We start from the raw sequence: 25,941 nt of genomic DNA, 5'->3' as shown, positions 1-25,941 counted from the left end.
GGCATGTGGGAAGGTGAGGGAGGAGGGAAGAAGGCTGCACCAGAACGGGAGCGCTACAGCTCCCGCCGCTGATTTAGAGGGAAGACCTAGAGCGCTCGAGCTTTCTGCTTCCCCTCTTCCCTCCTGGAGGCCATTTCTCCATATTTAACCGGGATAAAGAAGGGGCGCGGAGCCGAGTCAGAAAAAGCCAGAGTTGCCGCCTCCCCCCACCCCCAGCAGACCTCGCTTCGGCCCCCGGCCCAGGCGGGAGAAGTGGCCTTAGGGGACGCTGAAGTAACTCCGTAGAGGGGGGAGGGGTCGCCAAGCTCCTCTCCAATCGCCGTGGCCGCTCCAGCTATTTGCATATATTATGGGGGCTCAGCTCCCAACCGAGCTCCCCGCCCGCCCCTCGGGGGTTCTCTCCGGCCCCGCCCGCGGGCTGGGCGAAGGTGAACACATTATGCTAATGAGGCGGGCTTCTGCCCGGGCTTGGGAAGGGGGGCGCACTGCAGCAGGAGCCGCGGGCTGGAGGCCCGGCGCCGGGAGGGGGTCGGGGGAGGGACGCCGCTGTCGGAGCGCGCGCGCACTTACACGCTCACACACACGCTCACACACGAGCATCCCGAAGGGTATTTAAGGCTCGCAAACGCGAGGCTGAGGAGATACTTCGGGCAGCCGCGACTTCGGCCTCGCGACTCCCATTTTCTCCTTGGGGATTTCGTTTTCCTCTCTCCTCTCCCCCTGGGCCACCCCTTTTGCACTGCACTGTCGTGGTCTCTCTCAGCCCTTTCACCTGGAACTGAATCCAGGTGGGAAACAGGTCGGCGTGAGGAAAGACACCGAATAGGTAGAAATAAGGCAAACTAACAGAGGCGCAACAGGTCCGGTGCTCTGCGGCGAGGGCGAGCGGCGGCCCCTCGCAGCGCCTTGGCCGCTGTCCCTTGGACCCCGCGCGGCCGCTCTCCTCAGAGGAGGTCCCCGTCCTTCGAGGGGCCAGGAGGGACACCCGGGTGGGTTTCATTCCGGATTTTAGCTTATTGCCACCAGTCCCCGGACTGAGGGTGCTTGTCACTCGCAGCTGGGAGGGGAGAAGAAAGCGGAGGATGGTCCACGTCTGCGGGTCTCGGCGCTGATCCATCGCCTCGCCCCGGCTCCGACTCCGCCAACTAGTTGTGCAGCCACCGGGACTGAACTTTGGAGGAAACGTCCTTTTTCTTTCTTTTACGATTATTGGAGGTGGTAGAAGGTGGGAGGCGAAGCCGAGACAGCCGACCCCGCCACGATGCTGGTGAAGAAGCAAGCAGGGAAAGGAGGGGGGCGGGAGCCGGGCTCCGAGGACCGGAGCCCAGCCGGGCAGCGTTGTGCCCGGACCGTGTCCCCGTGCGCCGCCCTGGCCGCCCTCCTGTCAGTAGTGGCCGTGATGTCTTGTCTGTACCTGGGGGTGAAAACCAACGACCTCCAGGCGAGGATCGCCGCCCTCGAATCCGCCAAAGGAGACCCTTCCATCCGTCTGCTGCCTGACTGTCTGGATCAGCTCAAAGCAATGGTGCAAGAGAAAGTGGAGCGACTTCTGGCTCAGGTGTGAAAGGCTGGGGTGTTTTGCACGTGGATAACATCTTGCACAGGCGTGATTCTGTGTACATGACCAGCCTCTGCCTTACTGTATGCAGACGTGATATGGCTGTGTGTGCACATATATGCTAGGCCACCATCTCTGCGCACTGTAGCATATACTTGTATATGCACACACTTTGATATCACCCTCTGTCTCTATCATCTTCCCTTACTCTTCTTAATGTTTGCATGCTAAACATATATGGAGGTCTAAAAGGGGGAAGGGTGGCCAGAATGGCAGGGTGGCATTTCAGCTCTTTTTAGTTTCTGGAGTTGCATGTGGATCTTTTCCAATGTTGTGGAGAGTATTCCTTGCAGAGATAACATCTGTTATATCCTTTTTACGGTATAAGAAGTTTAGGGCCATAGGTGTTATTAATATACAAAAGGGAATCACTCTTAAAAGTGAAATAATTCTACATATGATTTTAGATCAATTATTTCACACATTGAATGTTTTCATTTTAAATGTTTAAAAAGAAAAAAAAATAGTAGCTTGATTTTTTTGTAAAGGATGCAGTGCCACGGGTGTTTGTGAATGCAGAGCCATTGGAATTGAGAGTTGAAAGGAATCTGTGTTATGTTTATCAAAACCAGGGGTGCTTTAACTACAGTTAGGGGGTTTTCTGGAACTTGCTCTTCCAATGGAGAGGCTGTTTGGCAGTAGTGGCAGGACAACATGATAAGCAGTTGACCTTTATGTGTAAAATACTGGTTGTTTTCAAACCCCTAGCTTACCTAGAACTGCAACATGTTAATGCTGGTTTTTTGCATTGACTGAATATGCCTGAGCTGAGAGAGAGGGTGATGGTAGTTGAAGAATAGAGAAAGACGTTACACAAGTCCAACAGTCTTGATACCGTGTGAATGGTCATTTTCTTTTTTTAGGACTTGGGTACTGTTACCTTTTGACTAAAGTCCAAGTACATATGTAAACGTTAGTTATGCAGGCTGGTAAACCAGGCATATGGCCAGGGTTCCTAAAGAATCCATTTTTCTACAATACTACTGATGATTGTTAATACCTCTTCTTTTCCTACAGAAGTCCTATGAACATATGGCTAAAATAAGAATCGCAAGAGAAGCACCTTCAGAGTGCAACTGCCCAGCAGGTAAAATGGAACTTATTTCACAAGGTTTCCTCCATAGCAGAGCATTTGAAAACAAAGGTCCTGTGTCTGTCAAGTCTACCTGTAATAATAGTAAAGAAAGAATGCAGACCCAACTTACTTTAATAAAATCAACATGTCTGGGTAAAAGGATGGCAAATAAAGCCCCAAATATTATTTTAAGCAGCATACCAAGGTCTGTTAAGGGAAAGCAAAGAAGATAGAGATAATCACCAAAGAAAATACAGGCCAAATGATGTTCAAAGACCAAGTTCTTAGATTCAAAGATGGAAAATTATTCTTCAGTTTTACTCAATTTTGATATCTATGGTGAAAATGACTGCAGAACACGTTAGATTTGAATTCCTTAGTGGCTAATGTTGCATTAGTGCAAGTTTCTGTTTGTTCCCTTTGACATACGATTATGTTAGTAGACCTTGCCTGCTTTTATTTTCTATCAGAAAGGTTCTCTCACCTATCCTATAGGAATGAGGACTGAAAGGAAATTAGTTCTTTATCTTGAGCTTTTCATTACAAACTATTGCATTCTCAATGACTTCTCAGAAAAAGGTCTTATATTTTTACCATTTTTCTGTGTGGCTTTAGGGAACTATATTAATTTAATGACAGCATATTAGTAGAAGGATGAAGAAGAGAGACATCGATGAATAAAAACCCCTGGGTAATCATTAAATCTTCCTTCACAGACCTCTGAGACTTGGTAGTCAGTCATCTGTAGACCTAAAATTTAGAAGCCCTTGGAATATATCCATTGGAAAATATCTAGTGGATTCAACTGATAGAAGTCATGAAAAACTTCCATGAGTCTTGAGATTTTTGTTTCAGATAAATGTTGTTAATGTATTTATGAACATTTTAGTTTCTTTTATCATCATGTATAGAAAAGTGAGTCTCTTACATTGTTTTTCATGTTTAGGAACATGATACTTAGATACTTACACTGTATGGAAAGGCTAGTTCCTGAATTTTTTTCACATTCTGAGGTTTTTTTGCCTCATGATAATTTGTTTTGACACAACTAAACCAGGCACAATGTTTAGAAATTTCAAATGTCAACTCATGATTGAACATCATAAAATTTTTGCTATTTATGTTCTGCTATATTGTTGACCATAATGGAGCTGTATTTTTTAAAACTGAAGCCCTTTCAATTGAGAAGACATATACATTAGGTAACAGGAAAACAAAGAGTTAATGTTTTACATTGTAGGTTTCATTCTTAGTTGTTTTAAGTTGGGAAAGACCTCAGAAGTCAGAAATTCAAAGAAGGCACTTTTCTAGTGCAGGAATTAACTCATAACAACCTCATTGGCCTGTAGGGATTATTTAAATTCCCAAGACAGTTGGTACAGGACTTCACTGATCATACCACTCAGAATCCAGTGTTTTCTGTATACAGTACTCTTGCTAGCTGTGTGAAAAAGAACTAGTATTTAATTAATAAGATTCTTAGTGAACTTGGTAAAAAGTAGAAAAGTGACAACCACAGCACTGAGGTTTTTTTTGATGTTTGATGTAAGCTGGTTGTTGAGGTCTAATTTGTAATCTGGAAGAAAGTCATTACATTTAGAGTTCACTTTATATTATCTTGGAAGATCATTTTTGAACCATTTTTCTTCTTAACATTAATTTAACAATAAATGGTGATTTCACCATGATAACAAGTAAATAAATAATAAATGGTGATTTCCTTGGCGTTTTTGTTGGCTCTCCCTAATGGCTGCTTTACTTTCTTGCCACCACTAGAGCTCCACATTACACCAGTTTTCACCAGGTTACTTGAGAGGTAAACTTTGGAAGGTGCATATTCCAATTCACAGAATTAAACAGGTTTCTTGCTGACAAATCACTGTTACAGAAACACTCTCTTCTGCTTGTGGAATAATTAGACATCATCAAAATAAAGGTATTATGTTGAAAATAGCATCCCGGGGAAAACCAGCTATTTTGAATTATGGTCAGTGAGGTATTGTTTTAGGGAACGAATGGGCTGGCCAAGAGGATTAGAAAGCAGATACACTACTTCCCACCTGGTTTGGCTTTTACCTTCATTTACAGTGACTAAGAGTTGTCACCCAGACATCTGTTGGTAGGGCAGAGTGAGACAAGTCTGTGACCTCAGCTCAGTTCCTGTGGACAGATGCCCACCCCTTGAAGTTGACACTCTTGTTGACAGTCGCCGTCACAGAGCCAAGGACTGATAGCAGAGGACTAATACTGTGTTGTTTATGTTCACTTTTCAGAGAATTCAGTCCCAGTGAGGTTTATCCAGGTAGGCTACAAGAAATCATAGAATTGAAAGCTTTTTTTTTTTTAGCACAAGAAGGAACTTTTGTGGGAGAGGCATGAGAAAGACTGTTACCGAATGGTTTTTCATTGTAGGGGAAGCATTCTCTCATTTAGTCTTCACAACAACCCCGAGAGTTAAGTATTAGTAATCTCATTTTGCAGATGGAGAAGCTGGACTCAGAGAAGGTGACTAACTTAACATAGTAAAGGCAAGGTCAGGATTCATGCCCACATCTGACAGAATCAAAACCCAAAGTCTAATGAGGAATTGAGAATGAGTATAGGTTTTGGAGCTGGACAGTTCTGGATTGGAATCCTGGGTCTGCTACTAAGTAACTGTGTGATCGTGGTCAAACTAATGAACCTTTCTATGTACCAGTTTCCATCTGCAAAAAAGTGACTAATACTACCTTCCTCATAGGTTGATAATTTACCTGAAGTCTGGTGTATTACTGGCCATTCATTAGATGATAGCAGTTACTATTCTTTTTAATATATTGTGTGTTACTTGACTCTAATGTGTCCATGGGGACACATGCTATAGGTGGGAAAACTGAGACCTGAAGATGTATAGCTTGCTCAAAACCTCATGGCTAGTTAATGGCAGCTTTCGGACTAGAACACTATATGCTTAATTAAACAAATGTATCTGTAGATCATTCATGCAGATAATCAAATGAGTCAGTATCTCTTGGTGCTATATCAGTGTAGATAATTGTATTAGTCTACTAAATTATTTTTACCAAAATTATAGGAAAAACTTTTGACCTTGAGGTAAGCCATGATTGAAGTAGATAGAACCTGGGCTTAAAAGAGTATGGGGATAAAGAATGTAGTTACAGTTTTCGTACCACATGTTTACAAAAAGAAGTACTTTATCTGACTCATTTTCACACTTATTTTTTAACAGCTTTATTGAAATATATGTTATAATATTTAAGTGTATGACTTAAAGATTAAAAAAAAATTATGGAGCTGGGCAACCATCACCACAGTCCAATTTTAGATCACTTCATCATTCTCCAAAATTCACATTTACTTTTTTCATGTGCTCAGGAGAAGCTCTATTTCTTGAATATTTGCTTTAAAGAAACCTTGAAATAAAAATTTTAAAACCATACAAATTAGAGTTCTGTTTAGCAGAATATTTGATTTAACAGTAGCTGAACCATGGAAATTCAGCTGTCATCTGTGGCTTGGCCTCTGGAAAACTTGACCTTCATAGGAGAGAATAAATCGGCTCTTTCCTATGGCTGTACAATTCCATTTGGGGTTCTGTTCTTAGAGTCCTACATAAAGTATGTGCAAATCAGGCATATTTATGGGAAGGTTTTAAGTTCCAACTGATAAAGAACACTGGGAACCAGGCAGCCAACAAAAAGTTGTTTAGATCACAAAGGTTTCTGTACCTTACTCATTAGTTGTGTTGCCTGCCCAGGGTATTAGATGAAAGAACCTCTGTGGCATAATGGACAGAGAACGTGAGTGGGCAATAAAGAATCCAGTGTTCTAGTTTTGATGACCGATAATGGGCTTTCTTCCATGACAACATTTCTGGAGGAGCAATCAGGATCTGCCAGTAGGACTGCTTTAATGATAGACCCTGCTATATTCAGATAAAGAACGTTTCCTGATCAAGGGGTTGCTTTAGTGTCATTGGGGTCATGGGATATAGATCTGTAAATTAGTTCAACAAAAATTCTGAAGATATTATGTCTGACAAATGAGAGAAATTTGGGGGAGTCCCAAAGAGTATATTTAGGCTATTCTTAAATCTTATTTTTGAATGAGGTATATTGATTTTCTCTCATACCAAATAAAATTTTGATAAAAATATAGCAAAAAAAAAGAATCCAGAGTTCTAACCCTGGCTTTGCCGTTAACATGTTGTACAATCTTGGGGAAATCACTTCCAAGAATGACTTTTACAGACTCTGTTTTCATATCTTCCAAATAGGAGTGTTGGACTAGAGTGATTTTGAAGGGCATTTGTCAGTTCTCTAGGTATGAAGAGACTGTGTGTGCTAAATATATAGACACAGGAAAAATGCTGATGAACAAAGCAGACTTGGTATCTGCCCTCATGGCGCTTACATTTCAATGAGGATGACAGGCATTTTAAAATGACATGAATTTACAGGCATGACAAGTACAACCAAGAAAAAGTACAGTGTGCTTTGGAGCACATGACCAAAATTTCTTCCATACTGTTAATACTATGGATTTTTTTTTTCTTTTCTTTGGGGGTGGGGTGGGAAAGAGAAATTCACAGTAGGAGAAAATCATAATATGAGAAAATCTGGCTTCTGATTACACATAAGAGCTCTAGCAATGGATAAAAAGCTGGTTTGCCTAACCTCACCTGGCTTTTGGCTTTCCAAGAATTTATGGCCAGATGAAGGTGCACTGATAGCTGGTTTACACTGATATCCAACTGAAACAGAAAGTGGCTTTAATATATAAAAGGTTGTGGTAGATAGCATGGTGATCTGTTTTTCTACATTTCTCCTGAAAGCAGTGAGATTTGGGCTGAGTAAGAGTTGAAACTTCCTGCCTGGTGGTACTGAACAGTTCCACTTGACCTGGCTCCTCTATATTCACAGATAATGATGAAATAATGTAACACGTCTAGTCATCTACTCAGAGAGTTTAGCTAGAAATAAAAAAGATATATTCCATAATTTCCGAGGTTCTTCCACATCCTCCAAGTCTATGAAAATGGTTGGATACAAAGTAAGATTAAATGTAGGCAAGTAGAAGTACCTCCGATTCACAAATATGAGTGATACAGCCTCTGGTGACTGCTTTTGTGGCATCTTCTCAATTTGGGGAGGAAATAAAGGTTAACTGTAGCTTTAAGGTTGTGCACCCTTTCCCATCATATGAGAAGACCTTTAAATTACCTTGCTAACATAAATCTACTTTATCATATAAAACTGAATTTCCTACTAACATGGTTTTTCACTTATGCTGTACATTTTTCTTAACCGGCTACAAAATGAATGGAAACAGTGCATCGAGTAAGGTCATAATAATGTATAGGTTTTCAATTATGTAAGGTAAAGAATAGTCAGAAACGGTTTGTAGAAAGAAAGCAAATTAAAATGCCATAAATGTTAAAATGCCATAAATAGCAGGCATTCCCCTCCTCTCCTAAGGCCAAACAATACAATGTGACATCTGAGCGCCTTAAAGTCTTCATGTTAAATGGTTTCAGTCCTAATGAGTACAGCAGTTTGGGTGTAACATTTTTAGTTGGTCAGTAGTGACAGCTGGCAAAATGCCTCGGTCACCTAAAGGACCGAGGACAAATTGCCTCTTGAAGCAGTGTTCTTGTTTCTTAGCTTCTCCTCTGTTTCTCTTGTCTAAAAGTCATTAAGAAGCAAATCCTTCAAATATTCTTTTCTCTTTCTTACTTTAGTAATTCTGTTTTTCCATGAGCCGGGAATTATTTAAGAGAAGGATATGCATTCTGCATAAGTGTTAGTTCTTTCTAGCTCAGTTGAAGAATGTGTAGGTACAAATAGCCTCTCAGGATCTTAATAACCTGTAGTGCTTCTGATTGGTTTGTAACTATGTAAAGTCAACTCCATGGCTTTTTAAAAAACAGTATTTGAATGTCAAGATTAGGTCTAGGAATGAAGGAGGAGGGCATCCTCTCATCGACAAGATTAGGTGAATGGAGAGCTGGTGGGGAAATGTGTCAGAATCAGGACCGTTTTACAGTTCAGGGAGGCATTGTCTGCTGCAGGGGGAACCTCACTAGACACTCATCAAAATGACATCTATCTATGTTATCCTGAGTGGAAACCATCCAAAACCTATTATGAAAAAAGTGTTTTTATTCCATCCTTCCACATTATAAATGCTACTTGGTGGTTTGTTGGAAGCTGAGAATGGGAAAACAATGTATGTGTCAGTCTGGGCTGCAGGCAATAGCCCAGTATGTGACCGCTAAACACAGAAACATCCCCACCTTCCCTGTTGGCCAGTATGAGTGAAGTTCCACGCAGTGGTTTAATGCACCATGATATTTAACACTTTTTTTTTTAGAATTTGTGTTAAAAATGACTGTGGCACACCTGCATACTGAATTCTTAGACATGCATAGTTACTGTTTCATTTGGGATGTGTTTAGCAACCTTGCAATTAAAAAATGTTTTATGGTCAACTTTTAAAAAGGAGGAGATGCAGAAGAGTGGGAAGCAGAAGTAAGTGGAAACCACTTACAAATTAAAACTGAGCACTTTTCATTGGTATCATATATTCCTTCACAGGAGTATTCTGTGCCCTTTAAATGATAGGATTCCTTGAAGAAATGCCACCAGATGGCAGGCACCTTCCTTTCGTGACCACAAGGAGGAAGAACTGAGCTGGATAGTGGGACTTCCTCTGTTCTGTCAGCTCCTTCTCACTTAAATTCCTAGCAGACTTCTGTTTGCTATGGGAAAGTTTAATGGAAGGAGCAAGTAATTTCTTCCATCTATATTTGAAGACTAGACTGTCCTATCAGCTTTAAGATATTTAAAATAACCTAGTAAATTTCACATTTGTATTAGTCAACAAGTTCAGTTGTTTAGTAGATAAATTCACATATATGAACTTGAGGCTTGTATTCCAATAGCTAGAATAAATGAACTAAATGTGATTGAATTTACCAGTTGGAGATTTTGTGCTTATATTTTGTAATTTCTCAGAATCAAGAATCATTTGGAATCACTATCATGCTTTTGACGTCATTTCATCTGGAGTCTCCATTTCAGCTTCAGTCACCACATAATATGATAGTTGGGATGCGTTCTTTATTTTTCTCCTACTGTGTTCCTTAGTCTGATCACTTAGTCTGATTTGCCAGGAATGCCAAAAACTGTCTGTTTATTTGTATATTCGTAATTTAGATTTTAGGAGCTCTAGGCTTCTGAATTATGTACACAAAGTTTTTATTCTTATATTTTACATGTAGTCAGCACATATTTAAATACAGTTTTCATGTTTAGGCTAAGTGGCTGAGTAAATTGGTTGAATTGCAGGCAGCACTAGCTTGTGCATTATGGTAATATTAAGAGTCAGAATATGTCTAACTAGAAGTAGGCCTGGTTGTGTCAAAGGTAAAACCTACTTTCCTTTTTTTTTTAATCAAAGAGTTCACATGTAATGGAGAGTGAAAAGGGGGAGGAAAAAGCCACCCTTATCCTGTAATGTCTTGGAATCATATCTCTTTACCATCATATTTATCAAGCTTGGTACTTTAGAGTTCCTGTTATAATGTAAATCTGGACAATGGTTAGAGAGTCGGAGCAATTCTCCATTATAGCTCTGTCCCCAGCACCCTCTTTTGCTCTCGTAGCAGCTAATTGGAGGGAGAAATCTCATAGGAATTTCTCCATCCAGTCTATTACAGGGCCAGAATGGTAGTATTACTTTTGATCCTTGAGATGCTAGAATTAAATATGCCTGGAAAATTGGCACAGTTCTTTCCCAATATTCCTGTATCTTAGGTCAATTCTGACAGTTACTAAAGGTAAGTTGTTTGTATTACCCTTCTAGGAATTGTGAAACTCCAGTTTGTATCTCAGGGGATCCAAAATCCAGCTGGCATTTTAAAAATGTACATGATATGATCATAAGATAAAATATTTCCATGAACCATGCATAAAAATCAACCATTTGACTTTAAAGTCATGCTAGAATTGCTGTCAAATTCTAGGGCTTTGCCAGTGAACTTTGGAATACTAAATATCGTTTTTCTACTAAAAAAATTAGGGCTCAAGGTCAGAGTAGACGAAGTTCGAATGAACACAGACACCTTAAATAGCTGCCTTTCTGAGGATGGTTATTAACCTGGTTGGGGGTCAAGTGAGTTAAGTGTGTCAAGGACCAGGTGTCCCCGTGGGCAGACCCTTATGCTAACTGCTAAGTGGGCTCACAGAGTAATTGCCTTCCACTTCCTGAGGGAGTGGGTTGTGATTCCATTTCTACCAATCTCATTTATGAGCTCCATAGCTGGGGTTCTGGTTTGTATCTGTGTATCTCTAGGGCTTATTGTAGAGTTCTCTACAGAAAGTTAGCTATAAAAATTCATAATGATCATAATGAAGATCTGTCAACTTGATTTGGTTGAGAACTTTTATTGTGGTTTATCTCTTTACATACACTAATATCCTTATCCCCATGCCTTTTAAACATTTTCCCTGAGGTCTTTGTGAGCCAAAACATATTAAAACTAATACAGACCTTAGAGATCAAGTGGTTCAAGTGTTTTCCAACATTTCTCAAGTAGGCTGAACCTTTAGAAAAGATCTTATGAGGAAATCCAGTATATGAAATTGGATACAATGTCAGCTATACACACAATGATTGACCTTGGAGGTCAGAGGGGACAGAGGCCAAAACCCTACATGATTTTTCTTTCCGTTGCCCACCCCACACCCCGCCTGATGGCCCCTGAGGATCTCCAAAGAACATTAGGAATCCATTGGATACTGTTAGAAAATTACTGGAAGTCCAATCTCCACTGTGATCCCAGCTCCTCTGTCTAGGGATACCATATGTTTGTCAACACATAACTCATCTCCAAAATTCTGTAACTAGAAACATTACAAGGAATGATGGAAGCAAAATTACTTATTAAAATGAATAGAATCCAGAAATGACTGTTAATATAATACCGTTCTTTAATGGGTTTTAGTAGTATAGCAAAGGAGATGTAATAATAGAGGTAGCGCTGGAAAGCTGGAAAAGTGCATTGTGTAATTGAGCATGGGACTGTGCATCAGGAAATCAGCATCTCACCTCATCCCTTGTCTTAAAGTCACTTATTTTTTTAAGCTTTCAAGTCATAACATTGTTCTTGTTTTTTATGACAGTTTTTTTGTGTGTGTGTGTTTTTCACATTTCTTCCTTTGTATTTTTGCTTATTCTTTAATTTTGGATATTAATATGGGGCTTTCTCACCAAGTTACAGCAATCCATTGCCTCTTCTATATATTTATTTAAAGCAATTGATTTTTTTCAACTAATAGTGAATACTTGGTTTGCAAAGTAGTGTACATAAAGTAACTATCCCCAAATTATATTATTTATAGAAAATTTATATTGTGAGAAAGTTGTTATTAAAGATACTTCTAAGATCTTTGAGACTTTCTTATTGATTTGATTCTTATTTGTGTTAAACTGATGATGTTTATGTATTAAAATTTAAATTGACAGTACAATGTGAATATATGAATTGTGCATCTGTGTTTAAGTAATAATAGGAAAAATCTTCAGGAATTAACAACATTTTAGCCAATACTGAAGGGATATATGTAGCATATTTCAGAAAGAAAGTGTAAATCTGGGTACAACCATTCTGTAACAAGTACTGCAAACAGAAGTTTGAAAGACAAAACTCTTCCTCCCATTGAGGTGAACGTCCAGTGTCATCAGCAATGCTGTTTACTGTATGACTAGCTAGCTGTGGACAGTAGTTTGGTCAAGTGCAACACCTTGATTGTCTTATTGGGCAGATAGTAGAATGACAACTGTACAAGTTATTGAGTTTTGGTGAGCAGTTTATTTTCTCCTTAATACACAGTCTTCTTTAAAAAAATTTAATTAATTAATTAATTAATTTTTAGCTGCGTTGTGTCTTCATTATTGCTCGCAGGCATTCTCTAGTTGCAGTGAGCAGGGGCCACTCTTCGTTGCAGTTCGTGGGCTTCTTATTGCGGTGGCTTCTCTTGTTGCGGAGCACGGGCTCTAGGCGTGGGCTTCAGTAGTTGTGGCTTGCGGGATCTAGAGCGCAGGCTCAGTAGTTGTGGCGCACGGGCTTAGTTGCTTCGCGTTATGTGGGATCTTCCTGGACCAGGGCTCGAACCTGTGTCCCCTGCATTGGCAGGCGGATTCTTGACCACTGTGCCACCAGGGAAGTCCCACAGCCTTAAACTATGGACTTCCAGGAATTCTGGAAGAGAAAAATGACTTTTCTTTTTTAAGTTACTTTGCCTTTTGAGAGAAGACAATTATTAGTAAAGCAGCAAAGATAGACTGACCAAGTACTAACGGCTGGAAAGACCAAGTATACCAGCCAAAGCTATTGTGAGCTGCAAAAAAGAGGTCTAACCAAACAAACTGTATTCCCTAAATTTACTGTCAAAACCCTACGGATATACTGACAAGTTCCCAGGAGTTTAAGCAGCAAGCTTGACAGCGTGGCTTAGTACTACTCTACATGTTATGCATCTGGAAGTTTTTAATAAAAGAAAAGCTCTAGCATTGAGAAACTACATCCGTAAAGAAACCAGGGCCTTTATGTTCTTCTATATAGTTTCCTTCCGTGCATAGTTATTTAATGCTTTAGATTTCAGCTACTTCTGATACTCTCCTGAATAGTGCTTTGGTTCTGCAATCAAGTTCTGTATGAGGAATGCTATGTGTTGGTGGTAAACTTTATGTTACCATTTTTGGAATGTTAAAAAGAAAGTTAACTTATTTTTATGGCCAAAAGTATCCTTGAATTGAGAGGTCTGAGGTATACTTTCTGTTTTCTATGTGTGACCCCATGACACATTAGATTCAGAATGTATTTTATTCTTTTTTAAGCCTTCATCTGTTTGAGTAGAAAACCCTTGCTTCCAGCCCCAATCCTCAAGAAGAAATCCCAGATAGAGGAATTTTGTAATCAGTCACATTTATCCCCTAGATATGTATATCATACATCATTTTTCTCCTCATTTTCAATTTTTTAGTCTCCATTTTTGTTTAACTGTAGTCATATGCCACTAGCATTTTGAACATTCACACGGCTTTATAGTTATAGGATGTGATGAGATTAATAATGTTCATTGAACTTCTGAAAACCAAGAACGAACACAGCAAACACACCCAGAGACAGAGATGAACAAGCATTGTCCTAAAGTGAGCTGTTGTTGGCAAACAGAGTGGACAAGGTTGTCTTTGGGATGTAGCCCTGTACTACCTATGAGACTACAAAAATAGAGGGTCTTCTGTACTCTTGAATGAGAACTCCCATTCTAGTCAGGCCTCTCTCCTTTCCATCCTCTCTTCCTCCCCTTCTCTAGCATGAATATAAACTCTATTTTTGTCTCCATTCAATGGATGACACTCTGCCTGGCTTACGGTCCACCTCTAATTTGACCATTCAGGGACTTTGTCACCCTTAGGTCCCCAAACCTCTAGGCTTTTCCTGGGCAATAGCTATACTTGTGATTAAATCCAGCAGTATAACTGAGAAAACATCAATGGTAAATATCAATATTGCTCCCAAATTTCAAAAAGTAACTAATTGTTTCTCCAAAACTACTGTTAAAAGATAATTTTCAAAAAAGGTAAAACCATGACTTTCCTACAGATAGAAAATGAACGTGTTAACGACTTCACTTAAATCATTAAAGAAGTAGGTGGTGAGATGTGATAACCAGTTCAAAGGAGAATTTAAAGACAGACACATTTATAGTTGTAGAATATTGAAATTGATGTATAAATGGAGGCAAAACTGGACTTTGCCACAGTGAGGGAGGCAAGTCAATTGCACTCAGCCAGAAAGAATTTGCATGTCTATAGACAAGATTTATTTGGCTTTGTTATTAGTTATCTACAACTTACAGAGTTTTAAAATAGCTCCCAAAGAATCAGAATGACATAAGTAGGAAGGGTGTGCTCTAGACAATGCATAGTTTTCTGCTGGAGTGCATATTTTTCCCCTACATTACACTAAAGCAACTTTACAGGAAAAAATTCTTTAGGTAAGAATTTTTTTTTTTTTCTCTTTAGTGTAGTAATGGTTATTTATTTTTTGTCTTTATCCATGTTCTTATCTTGTGGTACTCAAGTTTCTTATTGTTGCTAAAATTATTTAAAGGACAGTTCCTTTCAGTTAGGCTTTATGTACTTTATGTACCCCATGGCGGGGTAGTGCTGATTGCTATGCCTATATTACTGGCATGATGTACGTAAGTAGCCTTTAAAATGGTAACACTGAAAATTTGTTTAGAGACCACTTTGGAAGACTCAGCTTCCTGTATTTGGGTATCAGTGAGTAGTTTCACTAATGTAAAAGAAGGAATTGCTGACCTTGTTCTTGTGTTTTGGTATACTATGCCCAGGCAATTATATTTACACAGGCCATATTTGCCTGGTGTAAGCATGTGGTTGCCTCTGGGATTCTGTGCTGCTATTTTGGGCATCCTGGCTTTGACTTCAGTTACTAGTTTGGCTTTTCGTTGGACACTCCATCCAATTCCCTTCGTATTCATTCATGTGTTGCTACTTCAGACAGCTTGTCTTTAGTCCATACTCTAAGATTTATTTCCTGTTCTTGGCCAGTCACCTCTCCTGTTGTCCCTGCCTTGTTTGATCTCCCTCCCCTTCTGCCACTACCTACCCACACTGTTCACTTACCGGCATCCCAAACAGCTTAGCCCTCAGCTGCCCAGGTGTATGGATGCTCTTCTTGGTTCCTACCTGTTTCAGTTGCTGCCACCTTTTGGCTGAACCCAGTGGAATTTTGGCAGAAGAATGGCTGAAGCTAGATAACGGCACTGCGTATACATTCTAGGAAGAAAGTATGTTAGAATAGGGGCTGGGTGAGGGCCGATACATTGAAAGTACATGGTGAGTGGTGGTTTTTTCAGTAGGGAAATATTTAGCTTCGTCAGAAGCAGCTTATGTTCTGGTAGTCCCATATTACTAGATGGAAGAGAGAGTTGATTATAAATATTAAATATTTTGGATATTAGTATGTAAAATTTCTATATTGTGGGTAGTAACTGACCTCTGGTATTACCTAACTCTAATCAACTCTGGCAAAGGTGAAGGGGTCATGTGTACAGTAGTCTTTAAAAAATTTTTTATTCAATTAATAAAATATTTATTGTGATTATGAATGAGACCCAGTGCCATATGCCTTACTATTTAAAGAAATAAGTAGGCTGCTAAGCTCTTATGAAGGAACAATGGTGTCAGATATGTAGACTGGACTACAAGAGAAGTAAAAGCTACAAAAGTATAGCCTGTAGCCAACTGTATCCAATTTTAATGGATTTAAAACTATAATGATAATTGGTATTTGAACTCATAATTCCACTTCGTTTACTTTTCATAACTTCAAAAATAGCAACATGTTATTAGAGTTGATATTTGAATTTCTAAAAGAATTTTTTCTAAAAAATGGAAAAGTTCTCTAATGAGTACTGTGATACTTTGCAGAAATGATGGTGACATACCAATTAGATGGTTTTTCTGAATATAAATTATCTCTGTGAGTTGTTAGGTCAAGTGTAACATTTTTAACCCCTCTCCAGTCTACTTTCCATGGCAGTTTTTTTTTTTTTATTTTTTATTTTTTGGCTGTGTTGGGTCTTCGTTTCTGTGCGAGGGCTTTCTCTAGTTGCGGCGAGTGGGGACCACTCTTCATCGCAGTGCGCGGGCCTCTCACCATCGCGGCCCCTCTTGTTGCGGAGCACAGGCTCCAGACGCGCAGGCTCAGTAATTGTGGCTCACGGGCCCAGTTGCTCCGCGGCATGTGGGATCTTCCCAGACCACGGCTCGAACCCGTGTCCCCTGAATTAGCAGGCAGGCTCTCAACCACTGCGCCACCAGGGAAGCCCACCTATTGTATTTCTTATTGAGGTTTTTATTTTTGGAATAAATGCCCTTGACTCCTTCAGGCATTTCAGGTTGTCTACTTCTTTCTTGAAGTGTTGCACATTGATTTGAATAAAGCTCCAGATGGCCTGGCGGGCATATACCAGAGGGAGAGAGAAGAAAACTTCCCTAGTTCTAGATACTATTACTGCTGATTAATGCAGCCTAATATTACAGTAATTTTCTTGCTGGTTCCATCATTCTATTAGCTGTCACTGAGTTTAGCATTGGTGAAAACCCCTAATTATTTTTCATATATGCTGCTGTTAAGTCCTGTCTTTCTCACTCTTAGTTTTATAGTTTTGTTTTTTTTGGGGGGGAGGGGGAGGCAAATCAAGCCTTTATATTATATATATTCACTAAATTTTCATCTATTTTTATAGAACCCAACTTCAGCCTTGTCAGAATTTGTTAGGATCATGATTCTTTCAATACATTTCCAACTTGTCTTGGCTTCATATGATTTGGAAATTTGATGAACCGACCAACATTGTTTTCTTCTGATTCTGTGATGAAATGCCTGAGCTTAAGAGAGCTCAGGACAGAACCAAGTGGCTTTCTAGTAGTCTTTCCCTTTGGTTGCCATTAATCTATTTATGAGTACCTTTGGAATTGTCTTTCTACCAGTGATCCATGCACTCAGTTGTCTTGTCTTTTGTTTATTGCAATGTGTCCAGCTGTGTTCCTCAGAACACCATTTCCTTTTCTTGTTAACAAACGTTCTGAGGAAGGAAGTTTCAAGACAAATTAGAGATGCACTGGGTTAAACAAATATAAGCAGATTTATTTACTGTAGGATTTGTGTATTGTGAATCTCCAAAACGGGGAATATAATATATCGTGTTTTAACTGTTTATGGTCATGGAACCTTTTTTTTTCTGTTTAGATAAAAAATATGTCTAAGAGCAAATTGTTTTGTGGGTTGATAAATGTTTTCATTAAACTAGGGTATCCTATCATCAAATTGGAGTGTAAGACCTACCTAAAAGCATTCACATAGCTTAAAAAATTTTTTTTATTGAAGTATAGTTGCTGTACAATATTACATAGGTTACAGGGGTACAAAATAGTTATTTCTAATAGTGTTTTTTTTTAAATCAGCATCTTTAATTACACACTAATGAGCTTAGCTTTTTTTAAAAAAATTTATTATTTATTTATTTGTGGTTGTGTTGGGTCTTCGTTTCTGTGCGAGGGCTTTCTCTAGTTGCAGCAAGCGGGGGCCACTCTTCATTGTGAATTGCGGGCCTCTCACTATCGCGGCCTCTCTTGTTGCGGAGCACAGGCTTCAGACGCGCAGGCTCAGTACTTGTGGCTCACGGGCCCAGTTGCTCCGCGGCATGTGGGATCTTCCCAGACCAGGGCCCGAACCCGTGTCCCCTGCATTGGCAGGCAGATTCTCAACCACTGCGCCACCAGGGAAGCCCTCTAATAGTGATTTTTAAAGGTTATAGTCCATTTATAGTTGTTATAAAATATTGGCTGTATTCCCCGTGTTGTATAATATATCCTTGTAGCTTATTTTATACGTAATAATTTGTACCTCTTACTCCCCTACCCCTATGTTGCCCCTTGCTCCTTCCCTTTCCCCATTAACAATTTCTCTCTTTTTGTGCCTTTTAATTATTTTCATGCTTTTATAAATAACTTCACAGTGAATAATCTGATATATAAGTCTTTGTGTGGATCGCTGATAACTACCTATATAAGTGGAGTTGGTGATTCAAATATTATAAACATTTCTACAGCCCATAATGCACACAAATTGCACATTAGAAAGTGAATAGAAGTGCTGATCTCTTGGCATCCTCACTGGCATGGTAGGGAACTTTTGAAGGCAGAGGGTAATACAACCATAGTATAAAGAATTAGCAAATGGTATTTAAAAATATTTTAAACTGTTCTTGATTCTATAGTTAAGTGAAATCTTCTCACAATTCCTTCCGAAGTCTGTTCATTTTTTCACCATTTAGCTCTGGTTTAGTTTTCGTGCTATAGAGGGAAAAATATTCTAGTGTTCTAAGTACAAAAGTGTATTCTGATTATAATAATCATTTCTGAAGCACTTGACTGTTCTTGAAGTTTTGTCCTGAAGGCTTTGCAGAAACTTTGGTTTCTTTTGCTCTTATTCAATGGAAAGGTGGATTTAAAATGTAGTCAGTAATCTATCAACATCCTACTGTATTTTTGGAGTAGCTGAAGAATTGCTTAGTATGAACTTTATTCTTCATATAAAAACACAATTTCATGGAGAGGTGAACTAGTTTCAAAAACGTACTTGAAGCAAAAACAGAATGTTAACGGTGTGACTCATCAGTTTCCCCATTAAGTTGGTTTTCTGCTGCCTGCAGGATGGCATACTGACATATTCTGTAAACTCAGCAAGAATTCATGATTATATTGACAGTGCATTTGACTATAACTTAGAAAGAACAGTCCCTGTTCTAGGGGTTTTCAAGGAAGAAAGTTTAGTAGAGTGACTAGCAAATGGGCTTATATAGTCTTAAAAAAGAAAACACCCACTGTTGTTTACTTTAGTGTTGCTCCTTATTAACTAGCTGGACATAATCTTTTAAACCAGTATTTTGGGGAAAAAACAGATTAATAACTGTTACATAACCATGAAGAACTTGCAAGTGGCTTTTCCTGTTCTTGAATGCTATTGAGCTTCCTGCATGTAAAAATATGCTTTGAGTAGATTATCAGTTGTTAACCACCATTAAGTTGTCCCTTTAGGTCACAGCCAGCTCATATCCATGTACCTTCTAGAACGGACCATCTGGCCAATTAAGCATTCTAAAGGCAGCTTAAGGTGTGGAGTGTTAGTCCTTCCTTGCAAAGTTAGAATCTCTTCTGTTTGATTAAAAAGGAAGCTAAAATGTCAAAATAACTGCTCTTCCCATCCCTCTAACTTTTAAAAATAACCTTATTTATTTGGAATCTACGTTTTCTAATGTTTTTGGAAAAGAGAAGAATTTAAAAAATACAGTAAGCTGATGTCAGGGATTTGTTCAAGACAGCAATTTTCAGATCATGACATAAAGTCAATTCATAGCAACCTCATACTCTATAGTTGCTTGAGTGCATTCTTAATCACAAAAGAAAAATTAAGCAACGTCTTGAAAAATTTTAGGTTTTTTTCAGTAAGTCTGCTGGTGCTTAGCAAAGAGGTCTTCTGACTCTGTTGAGACTTTTAGTAAAGCCGGCACAGAACAGATGAGGTAAATAACCATCACTAGCCTTGACATCAACATGAGCTTCAATCATGGTCTACCATTTTTTTTTGACCATAGAGTACATTTTTCATAAGTAAGATCCATGCCACAGAAGTTAGTCATGCAGTTTTTTTACCTGAACATCCTCAGTAATTATCTCGAATTTTCTAAATGCAACTTTATCATTCTGCAGATCAGCAAGGCTCATTTCGAAAACATGACCCTTGAGGCCATCAGGTCAATATTGGTTCCTTGAGTTCTTGTGACTAGTGTTTTTCATATAGTTCTCATAGCTAGTGGTTTTACATCCTACCAATCTTTTTTAGAAAATAGATCAACCACTTTCTTCTTGGCTCCCTTTTTGCTGCTTTCCATAAGGCTCTTGTTCTTGCCAACCACCATGGTGCTGCTTTGAGAGCCAAGAGGGTGTGTTTCCTATAAAATTGATAAAATTCAGGTTAAGCATTTTTGGCAAGAATATTTTATAGGTGATACTGTCTCATCCTTTGTTGCTTTAACAGCTAAATAGGATTCAATTGAATGGATGTGTAATTGAAACAATACTGTCAATGGATAAACATTTGGGTTGTTTCTCATCTTAAACATCTTTTAAACAGATAGTAATGCACTTTGGTGAAGAGAAGGGAATGCTTAAAATTTGCTCATATTTTCATCTTTTTTGTTCAGGCCTGTTGAAGTGCTTAATATTTTTATGTTTTCTTTGGTCCTAAAGCAGACCCAGAGAGTTAGCATTCACTTGTGTGAAAGACACCAGTTTAAGACCGAGGCAAATACTTGAATCTCAGTGTGATTATTCAAGCTGTTAAAAGGATCATCACCAAATAGTGAAGTGTTTTTGCATTGGCTCTGCTCTGAAGGCTTCTGTGAGAATATGCTTGCTCTGAAACTGGGGGTGCAGATCAGTTTTTTGGAAGCGCTCTAGGCACCCTAGCTTCCTCATAAGATGATGTAGATCCTTTGCTAGCTGCTAGACCCTGCCCCATCTTTCAGTACTCTTAGAATCATAGATTGGGATTTCTTTATTAGAGCTGATTATTCATGTTTGTACCCTTAATTGTAGGATTTTCAGAAGTGGTCTCTTCTGCAGAAAACATGTTTTATAAAATATCTTTTATATTAGATTATTTGCTTTTATACACTGTTTTACTTTTCAAGAACAGGTAGTTTGCTTCTAATTATGAGAGAGGTATATTTTTAAAAAAATCATAAAGTTACCTTCTTAATGGCTAAACACTAGATCAGTTGCATTCCTTGGTCCTTGACTATGAAAGTCTTATAACTACAATTAAAGCAGAATTTGAGCTTGAATATTGAACCAGTTGTAACAAATTGGAGGATTAGTTTACTTTCTTAAAAAAATCATTTGTCGAGAGAGTTCTTCAAGGGAGGTGAACTCCTTGTCCAAGTCACCAAATTCTTCGTGAACAGAATTGAAACTGAAAGGTATTCCATGGGGAAAATATTCTTATTTTAACTACATCATTAGCAGAAGGCAATTTCTCACAATTAGCCAGACGTAAGTACTCAGTGTAGCATATTGTAAATTTTCATAAGAAATTAATTTATTATATATATGGTTGTATATTTAATTCTTCAGAATACTGTAAGAATTAGTAAGTGGCCGTTCAGCTCTACAAAATAACTTTCATAGGAAAAACATAAAAAACATTTCCCAAGGAATTACAGGACTAAATTAAAAAAAAATTAATAGTTTAAGCCATCCAGCCTTTTTGTTTGATGAAGCTGCCAAATAATTTCTTATTTCAGTATACCATTTCAGTGTATACGAAATATGAATGCTAGACAGAGGATATAATCATTGTACATTTATAAAGCTCCATAGTTGCATGCTGTCTGACTAGTAGATTATACTGGGTTTGAAATTATATAGATCAAGTTCTATTACTGTGCTGCAGAGAGGTAGCCTGAACTGATGTGCTGATTCATCTCAAGTTCATTAAAATAATAGCACATATTGAGTTGAGAAAATATTCACATGCAAGTGAATGTTGTAACGTAATGATAATAAGATATGTTAATTGGCCAGAAAACTCTAATATTGGTCTGTAGAAGTAGTGTCAATACATGGAAATAATCTAAGTTCTATGAAAGATTCCCAAGGTATTTACTATTGAGTGAAATTTCTCTGTGAACTATGTGTTAATATTTTCAATAGACTCTTATTTGTTGTTTGAAGTGTAGGAAAACAGATTTTCTTGGGACATTGTTCTGATATTTACTTATAGGAAAAAATCCAAATTAGTTGCTAGATACTTTGAGAAGAGAAATTTTTAAAAATTTCTGTTTCAAAACTGCAGAAATTAGTAAGATTGTCCCTCTTTCCTCTCTTGCGCCACTCCTGCCTCTTGTATTTCAATCAGGCTAATTACTTGAAGCAACTGCTTATAATCTTGGGCTTTTTAGAAAAGTTCTAAATTAGTACGAATGTATGGATGATGATGGACTTTACACAGGGGTTTCCTGTCTGTTTGGTTAAATATATTGTCATTGAGAAAACAGGTCCTAATTCCACTGAAGTTTTCAGTCATCCCTTTCAGAAGCACGGATGGAAGGACACCAAGGAGCAGGCAAAGGTAGTGCAACATAATGTTGCATCAATAACAGTACTGTGCCTGGAACAAGTAGGTAGTAGTTCTACTGGGTGATACGCAGTTTGAACCATGCACGTAGCATTTTGTTTAGTTTTAAGGGAAATACTGTCACATTAGAGCAGTTCTAGAGGAAAGCAATGAGGATGAAAAACAGCTAAAAATTTTTTTTTAAAAAACATCTAAAATTTATCTTGTAGGAATAACAGCAGGAGAAAATGGGAATGTTTAGCTTTAAAGAGACAAGAGCTAGAGATGGTGGTAGTGATGTTAAGGAAAGCAGGGAGACTGTCATCAGATATGTTGGTGGACTATGTTTGCTTAGAACTGCAGGGCAGAACTTGGATCCGGGTGGAAGTTAATAAATCTTGCTACGCACCCCCCCACCCCCCAAAAGCAAGGTTGTTTAAAAATGGCTTCCTATGTAACACAACATTGTAAATCAACTACAATTAAAAAAAAATCTAAAAAAAAATGGCTTCCTTCTGATGTGGTGGGCTGTCCATCATGGGGAGATTTCAAGAATTACAGTACAAATAGTTATTAATTGCTTTCTATGTGTCAAGCACTGTCTTAAGGTGTATACAGTAATATGACACAATCTTTATCCTTGAGAGCTTATCATCTAGTAAGAAGAGACATGTAATAAGCATTATTAAATGTTATCAGTTCTATGAGAGCAGTATATATGGAGTGAGCCAGGGAAGACTATAGAAGAGATTGTCTCTGAGTTTAACATTGAACGATCTGGAGTGTTTGCCCAGTAGAGGGAGAATGAGAGGAAGAAAACACTCACATGACTTCCTGTCAAAGATTTTGAAGAAAGGCTTCTACAGCTTTGTCCTCAGGGTGGTGGGTAGAGAACCCCTAGGGCCTGTTATAATTCTACAGCTCTACCAAGTGATTGCCTTCTAAAAAAAACTTTACAGAGAGAAACCTAACTTTGCACTATATTCTTAATTTTGCCTGAGGTTGGATAAAATTGTCATTTCTATTAATATTTCTTATACAAAGAGACAGAATTATTAAAACTCTTTGGGAAGATGCCTGTTGGCCTTAAAGAGCACTTGTTTCTAAGTGAAGACAGATTCCATCTCCAATCCTCTTTTCTTCTCCCTCAGGCGCCTCTGCATATTCTATAGTTGACTACATCCACTGTTCTCTATTCTGTGTGGCAAGATGTTACAAAGAGCGTCACTCATATCTCTATCTTGCTTTGTGCCCAGACACACTAATCTTTTTGTTAGGCCATGGTTGGTCACCTCATACTAAACCCTATGAAACCTCTGGGGAAAAGTGGCTTGCGATGAACTTTTGTGGCAGACAGACATCAGTTCAAAGCCTATGCAGTGTTAGGGTTGACAGAAACTATAATGGTCCATGAGAAGAGGCTCACAGGGGGTCCTTTTTCAGGGCAAAAGGACAGATGGTTTTCTCCACTTGAGATCATACACAATGCACAATAACTCCAGTACTTGCCTCCCAACCATGTTACATGCCCGCCTTCTTCATGATGGGAACGGACACTTTTTATAGACCCAGCAGGGGGACATTTACTCTTTGCTACTGTTCTTTTCAGCTGTTTTGTTGGTAGGCTAAGCCTGCCCTTTTGTAGAGTGACAAAAAGGGACTTAGTAAAACACTGGCTGCATAAAGAGGGCCATTGTATATACATGTACCTTCTGTGTAAAAACTAATTTTGTATTTTAAACACAATCAAAGGAAAGTTCAACAATCAATAACTCTGGGTCTCAATTATTTGTGATAAAATATAATCAATGGTTTTTACTGTGCTAACACATGCTGAAAATCTTCATAAAGTTAATCATCTGTGTATTATATAAGATACACAGTATAATGTTTCTAGACAATTTATAAGTATCATAACCATAGGTACTGCACCAAGCTACTTAAATATCCATTATAGCAGTTTTACTTGCTGAGTTTAGTAATTATTTTCCAGTTATGTATAGAATATGATTTTTCCGTTTATATTTTCAAGAGTCTTAAGTACTTAACTTTACAAAGAAAGAGGTAGTTTCTCTGAATTCTTAAACTATTTGTTTTAACAGAATTAATTGGCAAGATAATTTTTAGCATTTTTATGTGATTGCCTCTTTCCCTTAGGGCTTTCCGTATTTCCCATATATTCAACAATATTGACAAATATTAGATGAAATAATCTTTATATGTATTCACTATATGGAAGATAATACTTTACTTTCCACAGCTGTCAACTAATCTATGGAAAAGATTTCTCCCTCTGTAAATCAGTCTAAAGCTAAAAAGAATAGCTGTTTAATTTATTAGAATCTTATTAAATTATGTATTTTTCTTTTCATCTCTTTTTGCTATATCCAGAATTGGAAATTTGAGATGAAAGTAATCTGTACACAGAAAATTAGGGTATTTTTAATTAGAGAATCAGAAAAGCAGATTTTTGGATTGAGTTTTGATTATCAACTTTTTTAAAGTTGAAAAAATAAATAGAACATTTGATTGACAGGAAAATAAAAGATGCTTTGAAAAATTTGGGATTGTGTAATGAATATGCAAAGAAACATCACATAATACATGACTGATTTTTAAGGTGATTGGTACTGATCGTATATTCTGTTTAGAGGAAAGAGGGTTCAGGTCTGTGTGTCAGGCAGTCCTGCTTTTTGCCATGTAAAGAAGAAATGTCCTTTAAAAATTCTTTATTTTTATAGTCATTTGATCTCTATAGCAACCTGGACAGCAAATATGACAGGCATTACTACCACAATATGCATAGAAGAAAACTGAGACCCAGAGGTAATGCCACTTGCCCAAGATGGAGGTGTCAGCCTTTTCTTTTTCTAATTACTAGGATGGGTCTCTTTCTGATGCACAGAGTGATAATTTCCTTAAAATAGGATTGCTGACACACTGAGAAAGGTGGCCATTAGTACTTTTGATAATATTGGAAACCATTGGGTCAAACATAATTGCTTTCAATCAACTAAATATATCTATTCAGAAGTAATAATCATATGAAAACATTATTTTGAAAACTTGGCATTTTGTTATCTTCTGGCAAGCAAGAAATGCAAAAGTTACATTAATTTTCTGGATATAAATGATTATTCAGCAGCCCAATTTGCTGATGTAGTTCAGTGCCAGTTTGGTTCTTCCACAGGACTATATAAGATTCTGTGTGACGCTTGGCTAATTTGAGGTAAATTTAAAATTTCAATTATTAGCATTTAGTTTAATAAAAATCTGGGGAATTTATTTCTTATACAATCAATTCACTTTTAGTTTAAAAAATTCTCATTACCTTTTGTTGGAAGACTTCTGCTTAGTAATTCAGACAGTCATAATAATCTTTGTTCTTTTATAAATTGAGACTGGCAAGCTTGGAGTGTTTTAGTGACTGATGGGTGTGAGGGGTTACAAAGGAAGTAATCCAATGTG

The 25,941-nt window shown here is 38.2% G+C and overlaps 1 protein-coding gene and 1 pseudogene across 1 annotated transcript in view; one reads left to right on the top strand and one right to left on the bottom strand.

Annotated features, from left to right (window-relative positions):
- Positions 1 to 1,261: 1,261 nt before the first annotated feature.
- COL25A1 (collagen type XXV alpha 1 chain) overlaps positions 1,262 to 25,941 on the top strand; it is a 481,522-nt gene continuing 456,842 nt past the window's right edge. The window contains exons 1-2 of the mRNA XM_007191014.3: positions 1,262 to 1,558; positions 2,636 to 2,705. Coding sequence (XP_007191076.1) covers positions 1,262 to 1,558; positions 2,636 to 2,705 — 367 coding nt within the window. The remainder of the gene's footprint in view (positions 1,559 to 2,635; positions 2,706 to 25,941) is intronic.
- LOC102997278 (40S ribosomal protein S3a-like) lies at positions 19,989 to 20,275 on the bottom strand (annotated as a pseudogene).

The sequence above is a fragment of the Balaenoptera acutorostrata genome, chromosome 5 (assembly GCF_949987535.1).
Source record: "Balaenoptera acutorostrata chromosome 5, mBalAcu1.1, whole genome shotgun sequence".
In the NCBI taxonomy this organism is placed as follows: domain Eukaryota; kingdom Metazoa; phylum Chordata; class Mammalia; order Artiodactyla; family Balaenopteridae; genus Balaenoptera; species Balaenoptera acutorostrata.
The sequence above is the reverse complement of the archived record's forward strand: the minus strand, read 5'-3'. Positions and strand labels throughout refer to the sequence as shown.